The sequence below is a fragment of the Saccharomycopsis crataegensis genome (assembly GCF_037102585.1).
Source record: "Saccharomycopsis crataegensis DNA, jcf7180000000084, whole genome shotgun sequence".
Classification (NCBI taxonomy): Eukaryota; Fungi; Ascomycota; class Saccharomycetes; order Ascoideales; family Saccharomycopsidaceae; genus Saccharomycopsis; species Saccharomycopsis crataegensis.
In genome coordinates this window covers 3,173,776-3,196,423 of record NW_027043829.1, presented here as the reverse complement: position 1 = coordinate 3,196,423, position 22,648 = coordinate 3,173,776, and the positions used below count along the sequence as shown (strand labels likewise).

The following is a 22,648-nucleotide window of genomic DNA, read 5'->3' as shown; positions in this document are numbered from 1 at the left end:
CTTCTAACACATAACTATTATTATATTTTTATTTTTCTCCCTATTCTATCCTATTCTTTTTTTTTTTTTCGTAATTCTCTCTTGTACTCTGTTAATATATACATATTTTTCTGTGGATAGTGTTTTATTGTTGATTTGTATCGCCATATAGGTAGAGCATATTGCAGGCTATGAGTGTTAAGCAGCCCCGCTGTGGCACAGAATGAAAAATAGACAGCACTGCTAAACATGAACAGATTCCAGCTGTGTTGTGAGGAGTTGCTGGCATAAATTGGTCTACTTTCTATTCAAAAGAGAATTTTTCCTCTTTTTATTGTTATTAGGGCTCTTGTTATTAGTGGTGGTCATAGGACTTTCCATAGCTCTCGTTATTGTTGTTGTCGTGTGTACTCTCCGTGCTGAATATTTTATAATAGACACCATTACACGATGAAATTATTCCAATTCATCAAACTCATTTTATTTTTCGTTGGTATATGTCTTGCCGTTAAAAACCCCGTTCCAAATGGCAAGAAGTTCAAGAGCGTTTTATCCAAAGATGCCTTGGTTCCACTTAGAGACCCAAAGACCGGGGTTGTGAAACTTACCGATAAAAACATCAAACTTATTGTGAATCCTGCAGTTAGAGAAGCCAATATTGTGGTATTTCTTACTGCTAATAGTCCACAAATCGGTTGTAAAGCATGCAAAGACTTTCTTCCGATATTTCAAAAAACCGCAAAGACTTTCATGGAATCTTATCCTGATAAAACTCTTGATAACTCCGCTGACCAATTACTGAACCGTGATTTGTTCTTTATCGAGCTTGATTACTCGGTAACCGGGGAATTTTTCAAAAGTTTGAAAATCGATAGAGTGCCACATATTTGGGTGGTCCCAAGTTACGATGTGTTGTATCGATACCTCACTACCGAAAAGAACCTTGGCCCTGATGAACTTGCCGACCCTAGTAATTTCTTACTTAAATCATCGGATCATTATCAGTACTCGGTTTCCGAGGGGTCTTCGCCACAAGAATTTTCTAATTACATTTCTGCGGCGCTTCAAATATCTTTCAAGATCAGTAATGGTGGTAATGATGGTTTTGAGCTCGATGAAACTACCGTTGGGATGGCCATCATCGCGATTTCTATTATTGTGATCATCAAGAAAAAAATCAACGATCAAGATAATACTTTACTACAAAAAGCCTCTAAACCAAGAGTGTGGATGGGACTTTCAGTATTGTTGATTTGTTTGTTTTGTAGCGGGTACATGTTTACTGTTGTTAGAGGAGTACCATTATTGGCCCGTAATGAAAAAGGACCGTTCTATTTTGCTGGGGGATCACAATACCAAATTGGTATTGAATCATTTATCGTTTGTGGAGTTTATCTTTTCATTGGGTTTTGGGTGGTATTGTTGACCGATATCTTGCCTAAATACGCCCCAATAGAGGAAGAACATCAAAGCGAGAAAGTTGTTACTGTCACAGAAAAAGATGAATCTAATAAAGAAGAAAAAGAAAATGACACAGAGGAAAAGGAAGATTCAGAAGAGAAAGATGATGTTCCACAAAACCATTTCCATCTTAGTGAAACCGCTCATTCGGTGTTGGTGATTATTGCTGTCATAGGATTGTACTATGCATTTTCATTGCTTACTTCGATTTATCTTAAAAAAGATGGTGGATATCCTTTTGCCATGTCAAGAGTTCTTTGATTCATTATATGTATCTGGGTCTTTTTCTTTGGTTTTGCTCTATATTTTTATTGTTATCTTTCGGTTGATCCGAATGAAAAAAAAAAATGAAAAAAAGAAAAGAAAACTTTATTCACTACTATTTCTATAGTTTTTGGTATTTTGCTCTTTATTATATCCCCCGAATTCATGTTATAATCAGACTTACAAAGATTGTAGATACTGGAATGCAATTTGAGCAATATTTAAGATGCAAAAATGAAAAGTTATAAAGAAAAGCACGTCCCAAAGCCGTAATGGCTTTTTTTTTTTTTTTGATATATCTTTATTTGTGAATTGAAATTGAGAAAAGAAACAAAATTTATCATAGTACTGACCAGGAAACATAAAAAAACAACAGACAAAAAACTGAATAACAAAGAAAAAACGAAAACTAAACAATCACCAAACAAAAAAGCACATTCTATACCACATGTCCCCAGTTTGATATACACATGATATGATATGACAGCAAAAAAAAAAAAAAATAGCTCAAAAATATTGGTTTGTTTGTTTTTTTAATTACTGTATACCATCTTCCTCAACCACATCTTCTTGATCTTTATTAATCATAAAGAAGGATACGCTAATGATTGCCGCCCCTAATAAATACCCAATGGAAATAGTTTTCCCCTTGTATACTGCGTCCCCTAGTAATGCCAAAGGAATCGTCAAACTAAGTCCAACCGTCACGGTTAATGGGCTGGTAAGTAACACGGCGATCGCCCAACAATAATCACTGATAAATGTTATGAGACAATTGATGAGGATAATTTTCCAAACAAAGCTCGAACTTGGAAGCTCGAACGATTCGATCCCCGTGAAATGCCATACAAAAAGAGTGGGCCACAATAATACAATGTTGAAGATCCCCACAAACCCAAAGAATAATTTGGTATTTAGACGATCTTGTGAGCGGACTTTAAGTTTGAGAAGCACAGTGTAGGCTCCGTAAAAACAGGCTCCGGCCAATGCAAGGAGGTTACCCAAAAACATCGCAAACCCGTAATTGTCATCTTTCAAACTAACTTTATGGGGACTCAGGTGCGAGTCGATTCTGGTGATGATTACTATACCAACGAATGAAAAAATAAGTGAGATGAGTTTAATTTTGTTGATGGTATCGATCCGGAACACCACGCCGAAAAAAAGGGTGAAAAACGACGATGTCGAGGATAAGATGGTCTGTGAAGATACGCTGGTATATCGGAGACTGGCATTGGTAACAAGATTGGCGGCATACCATAATAAACAGAATTGGAAACTTAATTTGATGGTTTCTTGTAAACTAAGTGGGTCATTATCGATGATGATCGGGTGATTATTATCAATGTTAAACGAGCCATTATCGGAGGAACTATCATTGTTGTTGGATATCAACTCGGTGGTTTCGATTTGCGATTCCAAATCTACCACGGTTCTTGATTTCCTAGATCCGGTTCTTTGCAATGATGATAAAGAAGACTCGGCCTGGGAATTGGCATTGAGCTCATTTTTTAAGATATCATACATGTCTACTTTGGAGCCATTGACCCGGCACCTTAAGTATGTAAACACAAATGGCATTAGATAAAAGATGAAAATCGATGTGTTGATATATGTAATGAAGAACGGTTTGGCATAGATCTCGGATTCAAAGATCTCATTGATAAGAAAGCTGGAAATCACCCACAATGTAATTACCGCAGCAAGCGCCGCAAGCCCCACGAGCCACGTTGACTGTCTATATCCCGAAGGCGCCAGTATGGGAGCAGCCATTATTAATTTAATATTTGATAAATAGTGGTTATAGTTACTCAATTGTAGGCGATGATTAGTAGTGAATCCCTATTTTGTTATTAGCAGCAGAATTTTTCTTTTGTTACCATTACACGTGACCAGATGGCATCAGCCAGGGCTCGTGTGGCTATACGAAATTCAATCTCTCTTTCTGGTTTCTGGTATAACGTTATACTGAACATAAACTTGTTGTTCTGCAGAAGAACGCCATCATCATATATGAATATATATATTTAAGGAACCTTCCAAACCGGCAATACGAGTGACCGTTATCAGGAGACAAACAACTTTAGGTGAAGGTGGCTCATTACCAAAAATGTTTTATTAGTGAGTTCACTAAGTTGGTGAATAAGAATCCTGCGTTAAATAATAACATGATCTACTGATAGATCATTGCGATAAATGCCAACTGATTATCTCAGAAAAGACCACTTAACTGCTCTTGCATTGTTATGTCAATTCCTGGGTTTTTGGAATGTCAGAACTGTCAGGACACACCACCACCACTGTGGTGGTATTTAATTGAACATTGACGAATGATATCAGGTGTACCTACTAGACAATAATGGCCTATAAGATAGCCTATGATATAGTACGCTAGTGTTTCCCTCAGGAATTTACTAGTGACTTCATCTCATATTTTCACATTGCACCTTTTTTCCTTAATAATCTTGATTGTTGAGTTTTTTACTGGTGATGTGATTAATTCTTAAAGCAAGGAGTGTGAGGTTGTGAGAAAGTTATAGTATTTTACTTACCTATTAGAAAGACCGGCATGAAATGCCCGGCTTGTATGTTATTTAGAACCTCTGTGACTCGCTAATATACAATTCATTCATTCAAGTACCACTACAAGACGGCCTGACTGGTATTAAATTCATTCATTTTTATGAGAAATTGTAAAAGTTACTTGAATCCAGAGGGTTGTTATACTTAACTGAAGTTGATGATTTGATTGAGGATATTCAACCAACCACCAAGAGAGTTAATGATGAATCTGAATTTAGGTGGATTCTTAGACAAGTCTCCAAAAATGATGCGATGCGTGATACTTGATCTTGCAAGAAATTGTTAAAGTTCTACATTAGAACCCATGAACCGAAGAATCCAAGAATATTGGCACAAGATGTATTTAATCTGTTACACGTAACTGTTCATACTAATTTCGACCAGTTTGGGGCAGTGATTGATGATATTAAACAACTCTGTGCCTATGCAGGGAAAAATATTCCTTCTGATAGGGACATGCTTGACCAAATTATTTCAAAATTTGGAAAGAATCCTTATAATACTCTTGAGAGCAGGGAGTTATATAGAATTCTTCAAGGTGCAACGACTGTTGAAAATTTAATTGAGTTGGGAGTCCACCATAAAAATTCAGCAACTTTTTGCATCGAATCTTATGACCCAGCAAAGATTACCCAACATGTGAAAGCTCAACAGAAAAAAAGGAAAGGAAAACAGTATTGTTTTAACTGTGGAAAACAAGGTCATTATAAGGCACAATGTTATGCACTCAGAAATATGTAGAGGAAAGGAAAGAGAGGTAATAAGCGGAATAGAGATGACGATGAGGATAATTACAAAGAAGAGAAAAAGAAGCTGAAGTTTCTCTTGATCAATAACATTATTCTGGATATTACGGATTATAATCCAAAGCTTATAAGCCAACATATATGTTATTGGATAATGGTGCGCAAGCCTCAGTTACTACCGAAGGTCAATTGTTAAACAACATAAAAAAAACTGATACAATCATTTCTGGTATCTCAGCACATCCTATTACAGCTGTTGGTTTGGGAACAATAACATTGACAATCAATAAAGAGAAGTTGGATATACCGATGTATTTGATCCCAGAATCTGAAACGAATGAAAAAAAAAAACTATAATTAGTCTTGCAGACTTGACTACTAAAGGATTCACATTTCAACAAAATCATTCTAGAGTATGGTTAAAGTATGGAACAAAACCCCAGGAACTTGAACTTTGTGGGAGTCTAGTGTTTGTTAATCACAATTTGACAGTGAATGAAACATCTGATTGCCATACAAGGTTTGGGCATATTAGCTCGAGGTTGCTTAGAAAGTATTCTAAGCATTATGGATTGACAAAGAATCAAGTTTGTTGGAATACTAAGCGTGACAATTGTTTGACTTGACTTGTTTGAGAGCTAGAGTCTGATGAAGAATAAGAAAGGTAGGTTTTGAGTAGAACAGCAACTAAACCAAGAGCCGCGTTACATGTTGATGTTACGTATTTGGATAAAACTCCTGTGTTGACAACGGTTGATGAATTTAGCCGTTATATTAAGTTAGAGATATTGATATAGGAATCCAAAGGTGAAGCAACAGCAGCACTTCAAGAGATATTGAAGGATGGCTATACGCAAGTGGTCACAGACAATGGTAAAGAATTTAAGAGTCATGATATGAAGGCATTTTGCATCAAGACTTCCATCATCCATCGTCGTCCACCTGCGTACTCTAGTGATTTGAATAGCTTTATAGAGCGATACAATTTGGTGATCAAACAGACGTCTATAAAAAAGCGGTATATAGTTTACGCCAATCCCCAAGGATTTAGTACTGCCATTTCAAAGATATCGTCACCAATGAATTGAAATTTGAGAGGAGTGACTATGGTGAGTCGGTGTATTTTCAGAAAGAAAGTGGAATCATTTTAATGACATATGTGAATGAAGTTCTTATTCTTGGACCTAATAAGCTCGAGTGTGAAGAAATTCTTCATGAATTGGGAAAGATTATGGGAAAGCCGGATTTGATTTTTGGGTCTCAATCTTGACTTTACTGAGAAAGGCATTAATATTTATCGCTCAAAACCACTCAAACATTTCATATTGAAGGATTATCAACTGGATTATAGTCCTATACCATTCAATTCGGTATATCTCACTACCGATGATGTCTCCAAAGACAGAACTTGAGAACGTTCAATCCTTTCATCAACTTTCTGGTTTGTTTCTGTATTTGACTCATAGTTTTCGTCCGGATATTTCGTTTGCTGCTTCGATGCTCAGTCGCTTGGCCACTTGCCTGACGAGTAAAGTGTTTTAAGAAATATCAGAAATGCTTGAACTATATTTGGAGTTCTAATGAGAGTTTTTTTTAACGATTGAACCAAATAGGGATGTTGACAATGAATTGCAAGTTTGGGCTGACGCCTCTAGTCTGAATGAGCCTAGAACTAGAAAATCAACATATGGCTTTGCGATAACTTTTCATGGAGTTTTACTTTTTTTGGTGCTCCCGAATGACTGATATAGTGTGCGGATCATCAGCACATAGTGAAATGGAAGCGTTATACGATGCTGTGTTCACCACAAAGAAATTGAAGAATATTAATAATTAATTTTTGATCATTCTGGGTGAGAAGGAAATTAGAAAAATCAAATTATTTCAAGATAACCAGTCGGTTATAAAGATTTTTGAAAGAGAAATGTTTGAACCCAGAAAGTGGGATATAAAGTTCAAAGCGGTCATGGAACTAATTCCAAAAGAACTTGAAACTGGCAGATACGCTCATTATGATGACAAAGATTAGTTTAGATCGGTCAAATTAATTAGTATATCTTCTACATAGTTTACTAACTATCTTTGGTGACGATAAAGAGTTGATTTGCGTCGCCATTTTGGAAAGAATTCTTTATTTTACATCATTGCGTTATCACCTTATAGATGCTCAATTATCCGTAGAAAACACCTTCTGTATATTATAACTGGTAGTGAATATTAATTGAGGGTAGTATTTTAGAACAAAGGTATGAATTAAATATTGTTCTTTCACTTTGGAAATATTATTGAAAGCGTATACCACTGCCAGGGTATTTATTACTTGATATGCATATACCATTTTAATGGTATTTATGATCATCATGCGCGTACCATTGGGACGGTATTTATTTGTTATTATTATGGTTGATGTTAGACAAGATATCATCTATTGTAGAGTAACAGCAGCACATTCTCACCAAAATCAATATTATCAGGAGGTATTAAAGATTTCGTTTGTGGGTTTCCCATAGCTGGGTATATAATCCTATGGCATGGTTTTGTATTTGTAATGAAGAAAAGTTTATATAATTGTGTAAGGTTTTATCCACATCTTCAATATTAAAGTACCATTTTGCTACTGCAAATCGTGTTATTTTTTGGAAGATAATTATACTAGTGTTATCCTAAAGTTTTCTGAAGTTTAATGCATGAAAGTTGAATATATTTGTGATGAACCGATCTCTTCCCATTACTGTGTCCGATTGTTGGATAAGTAAGCGAGAATGAATATCACCAAAAACATACATGATTTTAGTTTATTTGTAACATGAAAAACTTGAACGGGTTTTCATTCTATTGTTGGTGATGATCAACTAGCATTAATGGAATGCATTGACTCTACTTTGTTTGACAAAATTGCCGTTATTGCTGATCCGTGTTATCCTTATCTGAATAGAGTCTACGACCTTCCAGTTTACGTGCCAAGAAAACCATCAATTTCTTTTAAAGAAGTTGTAGAGAATCATGTCTCATATACTATAAGCCCCCACAGAATTAGCAGCTCTTGAAACGCACACAGCTAGATATCATAGTGTATATGGAAATGGAAATACCCTCAAATATGCGGAATGAAATGTATTTCGAGAATTTTCCCATAGGGATTTGGTTATTGATGTGTGTATCCATTAATATTGCGCTAGTTTATACCCCAAAGAAATTGGAACTTAAAAAAATTACTGTGAATGTGGCTTATATAGTAGCTACTAACATACTTGTATTGACTGTTTCTTCAAAACACTATATTCCAAATGATCTTTTTGGGAATCATCATGTAATTGATGGTCAAAAACAATTTCAAACGATGCTTTGCTTCTTATTTACCGAGATTTTTTTTTCAACATGTAGCAATTTAGAAACATTTACTCCAACCTCCCCTGTGTGCTCTGTTCTGATAATGTTTCATCACTTTCTTCATATGCCGGAATCTCTCCCAAACCATAATTTTTTTTTTAAAAGTACACTACAATTTCAATTTGTAATTGCAATAGAATATATTATATATGAAAGTTCCAAGACAAATGACACCGAAAAAATTACTGAGCTTAAAAAAAAAAGGTATAAAACAATAGAAAAAAAAATCATGCAATCGTATACTATAATAAAGTCAGAGTAAACTTTTTCAAAATCATTCCAACTCAGTATCGTCAAATACATCGTCTGCACCCGTACTCCTCACCAGCTTTAATTGTTTGCGAATTTGGTCTCGTACATCGGCATCGGCCACGACACTGCTATTCTTGCGCACAAATTCTCTAGCATACGTCGATCCATCGTCATAATCATCACTGTTACTATCACTGTCCTGATCATCGCTTTGAATATCCGACCATTCAATGTAGTTTCCCTGAATTAACGCTTTGGAACGTTTCAAAATGAGCGGGTCAAATGGGAAGTACGCCACCAAATCAAGGAATTCTTGTTTGCTGAAAAACAAAATCCGGGAATCATTGATAATCGATGCCTTCTTAGATGATGATGATGATGATGATGATGGCGATTTTTGATCGTGCTTGCCAGGGGTCTTGGAGTAACTGTTGAATTGGTCTCGGCGGTTATGTTCAATAATACTAAAACAATAAGCCACGTCTTCTTGATGGGCAATTTTGGCAAACATGAGGGCGACGGTTTCATTACAAAACTTGAGTGGGTTGAATTTCGTGAGGATCATTTTTTGGAAAAACTTGTTGATGTTGCATTCCCATTCAGCAACCGATTTACGCAATTGTTCGTGTCTAAAGCAGAAAATGTACAACAAACATTGCAATATCGCATAAAACATCTTGAATCTTTCCATCCCGCCACTACCATTGCCGACTTCACATTCACGTTCGTCAACGTACTTCTCGAGCCAGTTGACCAAATAACTCACCACAAAGATTAACTGGTTTTTCGACACCTGTTTGGCTCTGGATAGGTAAGATGATAAATATTGAACTGCCTTGATTCTTTGTTCAAGACTTTCACTGAAATCAAAAGTGATATCGATAAGAGATACCAAAAATGCGTCGATTAGTTCCGGTTGCTGTTGAGAAAAATGGAAAAGAATGAATTGCACAGATTTGGTGTTACTGGTCGATAAAATATAGGATTTAAAGATCGAGATGAGAGATCTATAAACGGTGATCCCATCACCAGAGTTGAGATTTTCCACGGTAAATAGTGATTGCAAGCCAATGAGCAATTTTTCCATGATTCGATCAAGTTTTTCGGAAAGTTCATTGATATTGATGGTTAAATCGGCATTATACTCTTCATGTTCTTCATCATCATCATCGTCTTCCTCTTCGTCATCTTCGTCATCATCATCATCATCTTCTTCTTCTTCTTCCTCGTCATCATTATCGTCAATGTCTTCCTCTTCGACATCCTCATCAACTTCATCCAAATTATTCTTCAACTCGACATCTAATTTCACACAGTATTCAAAAATAGCGGTCAACAATTGGAATCTAATTTCTGGGGCGTAGGCCATCACTGCTAGCAAATTGGACACATAATTGACTGCGTCATTTTTTGTACAATATTTACCAGGAAAACTTCTTACCAAAGATTTGAGTACCACATTCAAACTGGTAGGAATGATGCGTAATAAATACTGCAAGTATTCATGATGAGGTTTGGCATTGTTGCCAAGGTCTGTAGCGGTCTTTGGCAGAGGGGCCATCCGGCTGAAATCAGAGATTAAAACATTTACAATTTCTTTATGCCATTTTGGGATCCCTGAAGTTAAGACCGAGAGAAAAGTGACATAACTAGTGAGAAAACTTTCCTCTTGTTTCGACCAGTTTGGGGTCCGAAGAATAGCAAGAATAAGAGAGTTACAATGAGGAGAGTCAAGCTGGGAGACCCTGTTACTTAGAAGATCCAATACCAACCCCATGGTGGCATAGGAGAGCGATTCAGGAGACGTACGCGGGAGCGATAACTTATTGGTCATATTTTGAATAAAGGAAGCGTCATTCTAGAAAAAGAGAAAAGCGTTAGTTAGTTTGTAACAATGATGAGAAGGGGGATAGGAAAAAAAAAGAATGAAAGACATACCTTATCCAACGCATCGAATGCGTTTTTCAAATAAGTTTGATACACTTTCCTTGATACTTCTGGATTCCCATTTTTATCATCTAATACTGGAGAAGTAGACTTCTCAGTATTATGCTTGTTTTCAACTATTCTAACTTTTTTCTTTGATTTTTCATCGTTGCTGTCGCTAAGGGGTCTCTTCTTTTTTTGGTTGGAGGTATTGAAATTCTGGTTTTTATTCATGAGAAGGGAGGAAGGAGGATCTTTTCGTTGTTTTGAGGTGACGGTAATCATAATTATTTTGTTGTTCTTTGGTTTTTTGTATATGATGGGCAACTAGAGATCATCAAAAAAGAGGATGCTCAAATGGTTTGATATCACTGAAGAATGGCGACAAGGGGGTAAAATAAATGAAAAAGAACAAGACAGTATTAGAATTGGATACTGAAAAGGAAAAAGAAGAAAACTAGTACAATTGATAAAGCAAAACAAAAATAAAACACAACCAAAGGAATAGCAATAATCTGTGTATGATGTTTGATCAACAGGAATTGGTGGTTGTCAAGAAAGAAAACCACAGTAATAAAATTTTTTTTTTTTTTTTTTTTTTTTACTCAATTTTTTTTTTTTGGGGGGTGCTGAGGGGCGCATTGCCATACAGTGATGAGTATTTCTACCAATATATGGAGTAGTATTATAGTGGATATTGTATATATTGTATATATTAAGAGGCGTATAGTAGTATATAGTGTGGTTGTATAGGGCAGCCTATTCAACAGTATTTACACAATGATTTATTGATGATGATAAGGGTATCACACGAGCAACAGGAAACAGTCAGCACCGCACCGCACTTCATCTCTCTCAACTTTTTTTTTTTTTTTTTTTTATGGTTGCCGAATGCGGGCGATGCGATGGATGGAGGAGATCGCTGTCACCCGGCCGCCGTGAATAATTATTTAAGGCGGCGGAAATTTTTTCTTTCACTCTAATGTTGTCTTTGGCTTTTTTTCTTTTCTTCATCAAGTTATCTGTGTTGCAAATGAATACTCGGTGGAAACTGGGTTAAACGTTGGCTCTGCTAGCGTTACCCAGCACGATACTGTAGCCGTTCTTTGTAGCAGATCGGCTCTCGTGAGGCAATTGAATCTTGGTGCTGCTTGTTGGTCCTTCATTTTGAGGTTGAGCGACAAGCACACCGCTTTTTTTCTGTTGATATAGGGGTGCTCAGCCGACAGATTACAGAATGATAGGCCAGGTCTTGAACTCTTACCATCTAAAGTCTCTAAAGGGCTTGTCCCAGCTTGGGTGGTAATTGAGTTCGGCCGTCTCGTTGTCTATTGCATCATATTCCTGAACACTATGCACGGCCGTTGGCTAATGGGCATTTGGGTAAAACCATGTTGCAAACATCTTTTTTTTCTTTCTCTTGCTATCTATTTTTTTTTAATATTGTAGAATTTTTTCGTTTTCCACTGTAAATTTGATTTATTCCAATAATGAATGAAACTGTAAAGAATTACAACACAATCACAAAAATTCCAAGATAATTTGAAAATGAACACAAAAATCGAAAAAAAAGAAGAGCAGATGCTTTGGTTGATTATGACTCTGTCAGAAATGGTCATTTGGGGTGGCATCTCCTGCTAGGACGTTTGTCATTTGAGACATTGCAACTCCATAGTTGTCAGAGTTATTTATATGTTGTCAACAGTATAACGGTGTAACGTACGCTAGTGTGGACTGTAACCGAATGAATATTGCTCCTGGCCCATAATTGCGGATACCTCAAGCAAGATAAACCCCATAACATAACATAACACAACATAACAGAACATAAAGTAAACGAAACAACGCCATAAACTAAACGAAACAAATCGACGAAATAGCGGCGGTTCTCCTCGTATAGCTCGCGAGCTCTCTCGCATTTCTTTTTCTTTGGGTGTAGCACACCTCCAACCCCCCCGTTGCCCGGACGCCATCGCTGCTGCCTCTGTCTTTCTTTCCTAAGGGAATCAAAATATAGGTGAGTAGAATACAATAATATATATCCACGGAGTACCACTAATTTCTCTATCTACACCAGCTATCCCTTCTCTGTCGTCCCCATATAATGGCTTCAGAAGACGACCATATCTTGGAGGATGCCTCGGCACTTCTTCAGTTCAGCAAGGCCTCTGCCACCCCGGTCACCGATCATAACAACCAGCATCATCATCCACCACCACCTCCTCCTCCCCCACCATCACTACCACCTTTGCAAGTAAAGCCAGGTATCGCCAGTAAACCTATCCAAATGACAACAACAGAAAAACCTTCGCTTCCTTCCCCTATTCCCCCATCATCAGTGTCTCCTTCGTTGAAACCTACCGCTATGTCACCAAGTTCAAATCCTGGCCCCGCAGTCGCTGCGCTTTCTGTTTCCAAAGACTCCAAGAAGGAACATACCATGAAGGCAATAGTCGCTGCTGCTGCGTTGGCTGCCGCTGCTTCCACTCCATTGCCACTACATAGTGGTTTCATGAACTCGGAACCTAACAAGGTACCGCCTCCAACGTCAGTAAATCAACAAAAACCTGTGCCATCAATACTATCACAAATACCATCACAGAAAATCGTTGAATTGGAGCAAAAACAACCAAAACCTGAACTAGAAAACAAACCAGTGATGCCACCTCAACCGCAAATATCTACCCTAGATTCTACCAAATCAGAGGAAAAGTCTGAAAATCATCAACAACAACAAATATCACTGTCAGAAAATCAAGAGGAAACAGTACGACAAAAAATAGAAGAGACCGTAGAAGAAACCAAACAAAATATGGAAACGGAAAGAAAACTGGACCAAGAAACAGCAGAGAAAGAACAAATACTCAAACACTCCGATAAAGAAAAAGGAGAGGCAAAAGACGATAAAAAAAGAAAACAAAAACAAAAGCAGAAACAGAAACAAGAAGATGAGGTCCAGAATAATGAGCTAGGAGACCAGGAAAAGTCAATAACACACCCCACTCCCACTAAATCAAAATCCTCACCAAAGACAAAAGACAAAGAAAAACTGCATATCAAACAAAAGCCAAAAAAGAAAGAAACTGTCCCATCGTATGCGGTTGATCCAGATGCCGGTATCATCGATTGCATTTGTAAAGTCAACGAAGATGACGGTTTCACCATCCAATGTGATCGATGTTTTAGATGGCAACATGCTCTGTGTTTCAATATCAACACTAATGACGTTCCTGATATTTATTATTGTGAACTTTGTGATTCAAAAAGTTTCAAAGCTAAGTCAATCGATGTTAAGAAAATGAGAGAGATCCAGTTAGTGAATCTTGGATCTAGTCCTGCAACAACTAGACCATCAAGTGCTTACGTTGATAGTGTTTCCAAAAGAAGATACGAAAGTGATTCAAGTAATACTGCTGATCGGTCTGATGAACCAAAAAGAAAAAAGAAATTGACAAATAAAGATAGGCGTTTTTCCACCGAGCATAATTCCAAAGAAAGCTCTGATGACAAACAAGATAGAACTACTAACGATCGAGATAGTCAAAGAAAGGAAAAAACTAGTAGAAAACGCAAGAAGGAAGATTTTGACGATAATACCAATGAAGAGTTGATCACTAGAATTGAATCGGCAAAAGATGAATATTATTATGCGGTGTACTATAATTTAAAGGATTTGGAGTATAAAAATAAGGAAATTGAAAACTATTGCGCCAACAATTTGCCCCAATTATTGTTAAATGCTGAAAAACACTATGCCAGGAATCGCAAATATAAAATGAACTTGAAAAAATTATCTATTGAAGAGTATAATAAGTTGCGATCAGGTAAATCCACAACTTATGCCAAGAACATTTTGATTGGGGAAAATAATAGTGTGCCTTCATCGCATTATAAATTCAGCGGGTTATCTAACTTGGGGGTGTTTTCAAGAAATAACTGTGAAAAGGGGGAATTAATTGATGAGTTTCTAGGAGAAGTTGATTATCAAGTGAATTTTTTTAACAATCCTATAAATCAGTACAAGCATTGGGGTGTTCCAAAGAACTATTATTTCTTTGTTAATTATTTCGGGAGATATGAAAATAATAATTCTGTTAAAGAAGAAGATAAGGAGGAGGAAAACGATAATAGTGATGAGTCTGATGGCCAGGATGTTGAAAATTCAATTTACAATAAAGATAATTTATCTAATTTGGCAGTTGGTTTAGAGAATTATTTGCAAGCAAAAGCTACTGCTGGTGATCCTTCAGAAATACTTGCCCCATTGTATTTGAACTGCAAAACTTCTGGTAGCGTTTCACGATTCGTTCGAAAGTCGTGTAATCCAAATTGTCAGATCATTCCCGTTATTGTCAATAACTCCATGGTGAAGTTTTACTTACAGGCCATCAAACCAGTTAATAAGAATAGTGAATTGACGGTGGGGTGGGAATTTGATTTCAACAAACTTTTTGCCAAGTTATACTGCAAAGAACATGTTGATATTGATAAGTATAGTGACGTGGTGAAATCCAACTTCAACAATATTTTGACCAATGCCGAGAAAGTGCAATTGATCAACCAGGTGGAATTTGTTTTGGGACAGTACAAGTGCGGTTGTTATTCTGTCAGTAATAACGTCAACAACAACAAGTGCAAGTTGTTGAAAATTAAGAAAATGGGAAGCTATTTCTTCAGATCGTCCAGAAAAGGTTCTAGACTTTCAAAAGACGCAAAGAATGGCGATGGTGATTCGAACACTAGGTCTTTGATTAAATCTCGTCTTATCCACCGTGACGAAGTTATTGCTGATCAAATCAAGAAACACTCGATCAATTTACCTGATCAGATTGATAATAATTCCAGGGAGGATCCTCAGAATGTTGTTGAGGAGGAAAAAGCAAGCAAAGATCTGAATGATCCATTTACGCATGCTCGACGGAAAGAAATCTTTGAGCATCCAAAGAAGAAGTTACTACTCACCCGCACTCTTGATTATGCAGTATTGAACAGTCGAGCTCAATTGGCCAAGGCAATCATTGCGAATTGCTTGTCGATCCCTGTGCCGGTGAAGACCACCAGTATAAAGATTGATCTGGTGGGAGTTACTGCGACAAGTTTGGACCTTCATTTACTAGAGAAAACTATGAACTTGAAAAATGTTGGAGCGCACGAGAAGAAAAATGACGTGCTTCAGGCTGCAAACTCGGAAGCGAAGAAAAAGGAGAAGCACATGAATGAGTCGAAGAAGGTGAAGAAGATGAGTTTTGCAGATTTCTTAAAACACAAGGCGGGATGATTTATTCTTCTATATAATATTTTGTACATTTATTTATTCGGTTTGTTGGCATATGTGTATGCGTGTGCAATTTTTGTTTCCCATTTATATTATAGTATTATTACGTTGTGGTCTAGTTCGATTTCTTATATAATTTATTTCTATTATTATTATTTTTTTTTTCTATTTTTTATTTTATTTTTCAGTTCTTTACAACTACCCCTTCCTAATTATTAATAATAGACATCAATAACATTATCTATGCAATGATTGGTAACTTGTCGACTAAGTTCAGCTGGCGCAAATAAAAGAAGTCAAAAAAAATTTTCAGCGGCGCGCGTAGCAAACGATTTTTTTAGTACAAAAAATGACTCTTTCCTTGCTGACTCGGTGCTGCTGCCAATTTTTTTTTCTCTGGTTCCCTTTAAGCATCCCTCAGTGTTTCTCTAGCATTTAAACCAATTCTTCCTCGAGGAATCAGTTTCCATACTCTTATCAACCACCAATTTTTCCAGCAAAACAATGTCCACTTACTCTTTGCCAGCTTCCCACAGAGGCTTAGTTGAAGGTCATCTTGAAGAAACCGACCCAGAAGTTGCTCAAATCATCAAGGATGAAACCGAAAGACAAAAGCACTCCATTGTGTTGATTGCTTCGGAAAACTTCACTTCCACTTCTGTCTTTGAAGCCTTGGGTACTCCAATGAGTAACAAGTACTCCGAAGGTTACCCAGGGGCCAGATACTATGGTGGTAATGAAAACATTGACAAGATGGAAATCTTGTGTCAAGAAAGAGCTCTCAAGGCCTTTGGGGTCACCCCAGAGAAATGGGGGGTCAATGTCCAAACCTTGTCTGGTTCTCCAGCCAACTTGCAAGTCTACCAAGCCATCATGAAGCCTCACGAAAGATTGATGGGTCTTGACTTGCCTCACGGTGGTCACTTGTCCCACGGTTACCAAACCGACACCAGAAAGATCTCTGCCGTTTCCACTTATTTCGAAACCATGCCATACAGAGTTGATTTGGAAACCGGTATCATTGACTACGACATGTTGGAAAAAACCGCTGTTTTGTACAGACCAAAGGTTCTCGTTGCCGGTACTTCTGCTTACTGTAGATTGATCGACTACAAGAGAATGAGACAAATTGCCGACAAGGTTGGTGCTTATTTGGTCGTTGACATGGCCCACATTTCTGGGTTGATTGCTTCTGGTGTCATTCCATCTCCATTCGAATACGCCGATATCGTCACCACCACCACCCACAAGTCTTTGCGTGGTCCAAGAGGTGCCATGATCTTCTTTAGAAGAGGGGTTAGATCCATCAACCCAAAGACCGGTAAGGAAGTCTTTTACGACTTGGAAAACCCAATCAACTTCTCCGTTTTCCCAGGTCACCAAGGTGGTCCACACAACCACACCATTGCTGCCTTGGCCACCGCTCTTAAGCAAGCCGCTACCCCAGAATTCAAGGCTTACCAAGAACAAGTTTTGAAGAATGCTAAGGCCCTTGAATCCGAATTTAAGAAGTTGGGTTACAAGTTGGTCAGTGATGGTACCGACTCCCACATGGTTTTGGTTTCCTTGAGAGACAAGGGTATCGACGGTGCCAGAATCGAAACCGTTTGTGAAAACATGAACATTGCTTTGAACAAGAACTCCATTCCAGGTGACAAATCTGCTTTGGTTCCAGGTGGTGTTAGAATCGGTGCCCCAGCCATGACCAGTAGAGGTTTTGGTGAAGAAGACTTCAAGAAGGTTGCCCAATACATTGACAAGGCTGTCCAATACGCCAAGAGCGTCCAACAATCCTTGCCAGCTGGTGCCAACAGATTGAAGGACTTCAAGGCCACCGTTGTCCAAGGTTCTCCAGAATTGACCGCTATGAAGAAGGAAATCTACGACTGGTCCGGTTCTTTCCCGTTGGCCGTCAACAAATGGGCTTTGTCTGATGACTAAGTGTTATCAATATATATTTAACACTGATATGAAGGACGTCATGATATATAGTCTTTAATTTTTTGTTATCTTACGACATATATTCATTTACCAATTTCTAATTTCATCAACTGATTGCCAAATACTTTTATTACTCCTCGTATAATTATGTCGTTTTTTTTTTTCTTATCTTTTATTTATTTACTAACTGTGTCATGCCCCTCTTTTACGTCCTTTACTTTTCATGTTTTTTTTTTTTCGTTCTCACCATCCCTTATGGAATTGTTTTTCTGTTACGTTTACTCTTTTTTTCAACTAAAAAGGAACTATTATTATTTCAACAAGATTTTGATGTAGCAAATTTTTTCATTTTTTTTTTTTTTTTTTGTGAATGGATGGGATAGTGATTCTTACGGTTTCATGAAATTTGCATCTACTCACTAATTCAAGTTTTATGAACGTACCAAATTTGCATCTAGTCATTAATTCATTTATTAATTATCCTGGTTATCGATCGCCATTACTTGGGCCATTTAGGAATATTATTACTGGCGACGTCTAATAATATTTCTCCGAACTTTCAAGATCTTTCCCCCTTTACCAAACTTATCATTCAAGCTAATAAAAGGCACTTTTTCATGCTTGAACAATTTCTCACTTCGTTTTTTATTGTTATCCTCACTCTTTGGGTATAGTTCCCAAATGGGCACCGAGGTCCGGCCTCTACCCAAGATGATTTTATATTCTGAGAAATTCACCAGTTTGATTGATTCGAGATCGGGAAGGTATATGTTGAAAGTCTTGGTTTTGTAATTGATGCTATGGATTATTCCTAGACCAAGGAATTGGATGGTATTACTTCGTGGCCCGAATTCTTCTTGGAATTTCGAAAATGGGATAAATACCGGGAGCTGGGTCTCTGGCACTGATGATTTATTGACAGATGATGATTGGTAGATATTCAAGTATTGATTGGTTTCTACGGCGTAGATCCCCACAATTGAGCAATCAAAGATCGTAGAAATTTCGGTACTGTTCAAAGGTTGGGAAAGTTCATCATCGTTAAATACCGTCACCCCGCATATACCTTTAAACTCGCTGATGGTGGAGATGATCGTGTCGGGGGTTTGAGACTTCGCAAGATATGAGATCTTCAATGGTGATGTCCACAACAATGGATTAAAATTGAAATTTGGCCTAGATGAGGTTGATGACGATGAAATGTTATTATTTGGTATCTTGTGGAAATATGAAAGCACTCTAAAGATCGATAATTCTTGCGATGAATATTTCAAACTGGTGTGATGGAAGAATACCCCACTAGACTTGATGATGTTAATGTTTTGGAAAAAATCTTGTTTTGACTCATTGATCAACCCCAATAATTCATCATCTTCTTCATCATCAGCATCCTCCGATTGGTATTCCATTTCATTGTGACTTTTCAAATATACAATATCGGTCGGCTTGATAATTTTGATGATTTTATAAATTAATTGTACTCCGTACCCCTTGATCCAACCAGGCATGTTCACCAATAATGGAACTTGGCGAACTAGATCATTGTCCTCATACCGTTCTTGGAAAAGTTTTGCAACTAACGTCAAGTACCAATCAGGGTTCTCCATGGGGTTATTGAACCCAAAATACTCATTCCAACAACTACCGCCAGCATGGCTACCCGTCAAATTACTGCCAATTAATGGGAAATTATAGGTAGAGTACGACACTGAATTGGGAACCGAGAATTCCGATTGCCCTGGATCAATATCCAAGATCCCAATCGGTTCATCGGCCACGTAGTTTATCGAATCAAGATAACTGTTAGCAAGGAGTTTCAATAACGAGGATTTCCCGGAGTTTTTATAACCAATGATCAATACACGTTTAGGAATGGAGGTATTCTGCAGCACAAACGTTTTGGATAATTGTAACCAGTTGGCTGGAGGTCTCATGACATTAAGGTCGTATACTGGACAAAGTATTGGACAGAACGAGTATTTTTGGAAATTCAAATCAAGATCATCATCACCATCATCATCATGGTCAACGAGTTTTGGAAACTGGTTATGAAGATTATTATGGAACATATTCTTGAATAACGGACAAAGATTACCAATCGATTCCAATTTTGTGAAGTTATTTTCAAGCTTGACGATGGTATCGAATTTCTCAGTAAAAATATCCACCACTTCTGGTGAAAGAGTCCCCAGGTTCTCATTAGATGAAATACATAATAATTCAGGCAAGGAATGAGAAATCGGGGCATAAACATTATACTTTGCAGTCCCACGATGGTAAGTTACCCCATTGATCATTAATTTCCCCGAGTAAATGGTGAGGATATATTGACCTTTTAATACCAAGGATTCCCCATAGTTTAGACCAAAATAGATAATATTACCTTTTAGAAGGATATTTTCATTGAGTCGCGCTTGGAATTTCGAAAATACCGGCGGTTTAATTTGACTATTACTCCTTAATATCGACGGAGGAGGAGCACTGGATACTTCTGGAATGATCAAATTTTCATTATCGTTATCGCTGTCTGAACCTTGTTCTTCATCAGAGGAGTTCTGTACATAAAAAATCTCTTGATTGCTTTGAATTGCAGAGAAAGCCGACATACTTCAGAGGAAACTGTCTTCCAATAGAGGTCATTTATGGGATTTAGTGATTGATTTTAAAAGAATTCGATGATCATCAGCGGAAAAAAAAAAAAAAAAAAAAATCTTAAATGCTGTGATAGGCGCATAACATTGCAGATTAAAGATTTCATATATCTAAAAAGGCGATTTTTATTGAAATGGCGATCTTTACTGAAATAATGCCACATAGATTTATATTTTCAAGATAAAAAATTCTCTATAAAAACCTCTCCTGTCACGTCTTCAGCGAATTACGAGTCTTTAGTGGTGCGTTGATTTTCTTGATGATCAGAGAACAACACTGGTTATCCACAGGGTGCCCAAGACGATTGTAGACTGATTTTCGTTACGGGTATGATCGTTTTTTCTCAATGATTGCATTTCCGAAGCCATGCAAATAGAATTTCCCATTCTTTCAACTAATATTTCGCATGGACAAAAAAAAAACATCATGGGCAATCCTAACTTTTACCAAACAACAGACTTGGTCAATATGGTCTTTGAATTGTTCAGGAGTGACTGATTATGATATTCTTGATATTTTCTATTGCAATTTAATAGCCTTGAAATAGAAACTCCCCGCTGGATGATAGATTCGTTTTTCCATGGCATCAAAATTCTTGGTTTGTTTATGTTAGGAGCATGTGGTTGACATCTTATGGTAACGCCATGCGGAGATTCTAGTCGAAGGTCAACACCTGAGCATATTTTCCTGGATTGAGAAATGAATATATAGTTAAAAAACAACAATTTTGTTGATGATCAATAAGAAACACAAAAAAAAAGTGAATCATGATGGGCCATTTCAAATGCGGCAGCAGCTTGCCTTGCATATTTTTCATGAGTTTGCCATGTTGTTTCGAGATTTGCCGCGTTGGAATTATATTGACAGGGTGATGATATATTATCATCCTGTTATGGAGATTCCATTGGAGTTGTGGGTTATGAATTTTACGAAAAGGATTCCCAGCAAGATCAATTACCAGTCAGATTACCTGCTTTCAAAGACGGCAGGCAATATTACTTCTTTCTTTGAAATCTCTAATTATGATTCTACTAAAATACTATTATCACAAACAAAAACAAATATTGAAATAACAACAAAAACAAACGCAGATGTAGAATATTTCTCAATGAAATTTATACATATATAATATATAATCCCCGAAAAAGGACCTCCAGGCTCACCAATTGATAGCACAAGACTTTTGGACGATTCTCACCTTATCGGGCCAAACTTTCCCGCCTCCCATAATTGTTTCTTCAAGGATTGGCTTGCAGTTGGCAGGAGTGGTTCTGGCCATCCAAATCATTTCTCCAGATTTCATGTAAATAAGCAAATTAGCGACAAATTTATGGCCTCCAACATGGTTAATAAACCCCACATTAACTCCCCCAGGCCTTTCATCCCCAAAATCTCTTAAAAGATCCATTTCTCTCAAGTTGCTATCGAATTCTCGTTTCATGATTGGTGCGGTGATCCCACATCTCTTATCCCTGGTCTTGTGGGAACATAAGAAAATATAGGCCTTATAATTTGAAGGTTCGATCTTGAAACCTTCCACCTCTTGTGGCAACTCCGTAGATCCTGATTCTGTAGCAGTAATCAACAAAGGTATTAGTTTAGACAACACATTCCCGATATTGTCTGCCGATACTTTCCTCACCCAGACAAAGTACGGTAATAACAATACATCATTGACATCTGCTGGATATTCTTCGTCCAACGGGTGATTTGATACCGATACTTTGACATTCCCTCCAACAATAGCTTCTCCTTGTTTGCTGGCCCATGTAGAAACACTATGCTCCACTGAGCCACTGGTGTCCGTGGCGGAATGGTTCCAATCGGCTTTCCCTGTTGGGATCACACAGTGGAGTTTGAACGGGCTGGTGGAGTTGTATAATGGGGTATTGGTATCGATTTTCATAGAGGATGGGAACTTGGAAGTACAAGAGGAGCATTCAGCAGCACACTCGGAAATAGGAACGACCTTTTCGATTTCCTCTGAAGGATCAGAGCCTTTGATGATTTTGTTGAGAATGCCAAACACCATTTATAGCGGAATCTTGAATAATCTGGATGGATGTAAACAAATAAAAAGAAGAAGAATGAAAGGAATCGGTCCAATAACAAGATATATGATACAAGCAACGACAAAGGTAGGGATTATTATAGAAGAAGAAGTAGAATGAAAAACAGA

The 22,648-nt window shown here is 37.4% G+C and overlaps 10 protein-coding genes across 10 annotated transcripts; 6 read left to right on the top strand and 4 right to left on the bottom strand. All coding sequences in view use genetic code 12, as the record gives it.

Moving 5' to 3' along the window:
- Positions 1-429: 429 nt before the first annotated feature.
- Positions 430-1,701, top strand: OST6 (dolichyl-diphosphooligosaccharide--protein glycotransferase; the record flags this gene model as incomplete). Its single annotated transcript, XM_064997936.1, has 1 exon — positions 430-1,701. One exon carries the CDS (start codon positions 430-432, stop codon positions 1,699-1,701), a length of 1,272 nt encoding a protein of 423 aa, XP_064854008.1.
- Positions 1,702-2,241: 540 nt separating this feature from the next.
- Positions 2,242-3,477, bottom strand: DASC09_043360 (uncharacterized protein; the record flags this gene model as incomplete). Its single annotated transcript, XM_064997935.1, has 1 exon — positions 2,242-3,477. One exon carries the CDS (start codon positions 3,475-3,477, stop codon positions 2,242-2,244), a length of 1,236 nt encoding a protein of 411 aa, XP_064854007.1.
- Positions 3,478-4,531: 1,054 nt separating this feature from the next.
- Positions 4,532-5,028, top strand: DASC09_043350 (uncharacterized protein; the record flags this gene model as incomplete). The annotated part of the gene is made up of 2 exons (XM_064997934.1): positions 4,532-4,543; positions 4,576-5,028. The coding sequence occupies 2 exons, from the start codon at positions 4,532-4,534 to the stop codon at positions 5,026-5,028; spliced, it is 465 nt and encodes a 154-aa protein (XP_064854006.1).
- Positions 5,029-5,448: 420 nt separating this feature from the next.
- DASC09_043340 (uncharacterized protein) lies at positions 5,449-6,121 on the top strand (the record flags this gene model as incomplete). The annotated part of the gene is made up of 2 exons (XM_064997933.1): positions 5,449-5,457; positions 5,831-6,121. The coding sequence occupies 2 exons, from the start codon at positions 5,449-5,451 to the stop codon at positions 6,119-6,121; spliced, it is 300 nt and encodes a 99-aa protein (XP_064854005.1).
- Positions 6,122-6,422: 301 nt separating this feature from the next.
- On the top strand, positions 6,423-7,062 carry DASC09_043330 (uncharacterized protein; the record flags this gene model as incomplete). Its single annotated transcript, XM_064997932.1, has 2 exons — positions 6,423-6,474; positions 6,923-7,062. 2 exons carry the CDS (start codon positions 6,423-6,425, stop codon positions 7,060-7,062), a joined length of 192 nt encoding a protein of 63 aa, XP_064854004.1.
- Positions 7,063-8,697: 1,635 nt separating this feature from the next.
- Positions 8,698-10,886, bottom strand: RRN3 (rDNA-binding RNA polymerase I transcriptional factor; the record flags this gene model as incomplete). Its single annotated transcript, XM_064997931.1, has 2 exons — positions 8,698-10,533; positions 10,614-10,886. 2 exons carry the CDS (start codon positions 10,884-10,886, stop codon positions 8,698-8,700), a joined length of 2,109 nt encoding a protein of 702 aa, XP_064854003.1.
- Positions 10,887-12,705: 1,819 nt separating this feature from the next.
- DASC09_043310 (histone-binding protein) lies at positions 12,706-15,879 on the top strand (the record flags this gene model as incomplete). The annotated part of the gene is made up of 1 exon (XM_064997930.1): positions 12,706-15,879. One exon carries the CDS (start codon positions 12,706-12,708, stop codon positions 15,877-15,879), a length of 3,174 nt encoding a protein of 1,057 aa, XP_064854002.1.
- Positions 15,880-16,380: 501 nt separating this feature from the next.
- Positions 16,381-17,817, top strand: SHM2 (glycine hydroxymethyltransferase SHM2; the record flags this gene model as incomplete). Its single annotated transcript, XM_064997929.1, has 1 exon — positions 16,381-17,817. The coding sequence occupies one exon, from the start codon at positions 16,381-16,383 to the stop codon at positions 17,815-17,817; it is 1,437 nt and encodes a 478-aa protein (XP_064854001.1).
- Positions 17,818-18,341: 524 nt separating this feature from the next.
- Positions 18,342-20,423, bottom strand: GRC3 (polynucleotide 5'-hydroxyl-kinase; the record flags this gene model as incomplete). Its single annotated transcript, XM_064997928.1, has 1 exon — positions 18,342-20,423. One exon carries the CDS (start codon positions 20,421-20,423, stop codon positions 18,342-18,344), a length of 2,082 nt encoding a protein of 693 aa, XP_064854000.1.
- A 1,205-nt stretch (positions 20,424-21,628) lies between these two features.
- Positions 21,629-22,501, bottom strand: APD1 (Apd1p; the record flags this gene model as incomplete). The annotated part of the gene is made up of 1 exon (XM_064997927.1): positions 21,629-22,501. The coding sequence occupies one exon, from the start codon at positions 22,499-22,501 to the stop codon at positions 21,629-21,631; it is 873 nt and encodes a 290-aa protein (XP_064853999.1).
- Between the last annotated feature and the right edge of the window lie 147 nt (positions 22,502-22,648).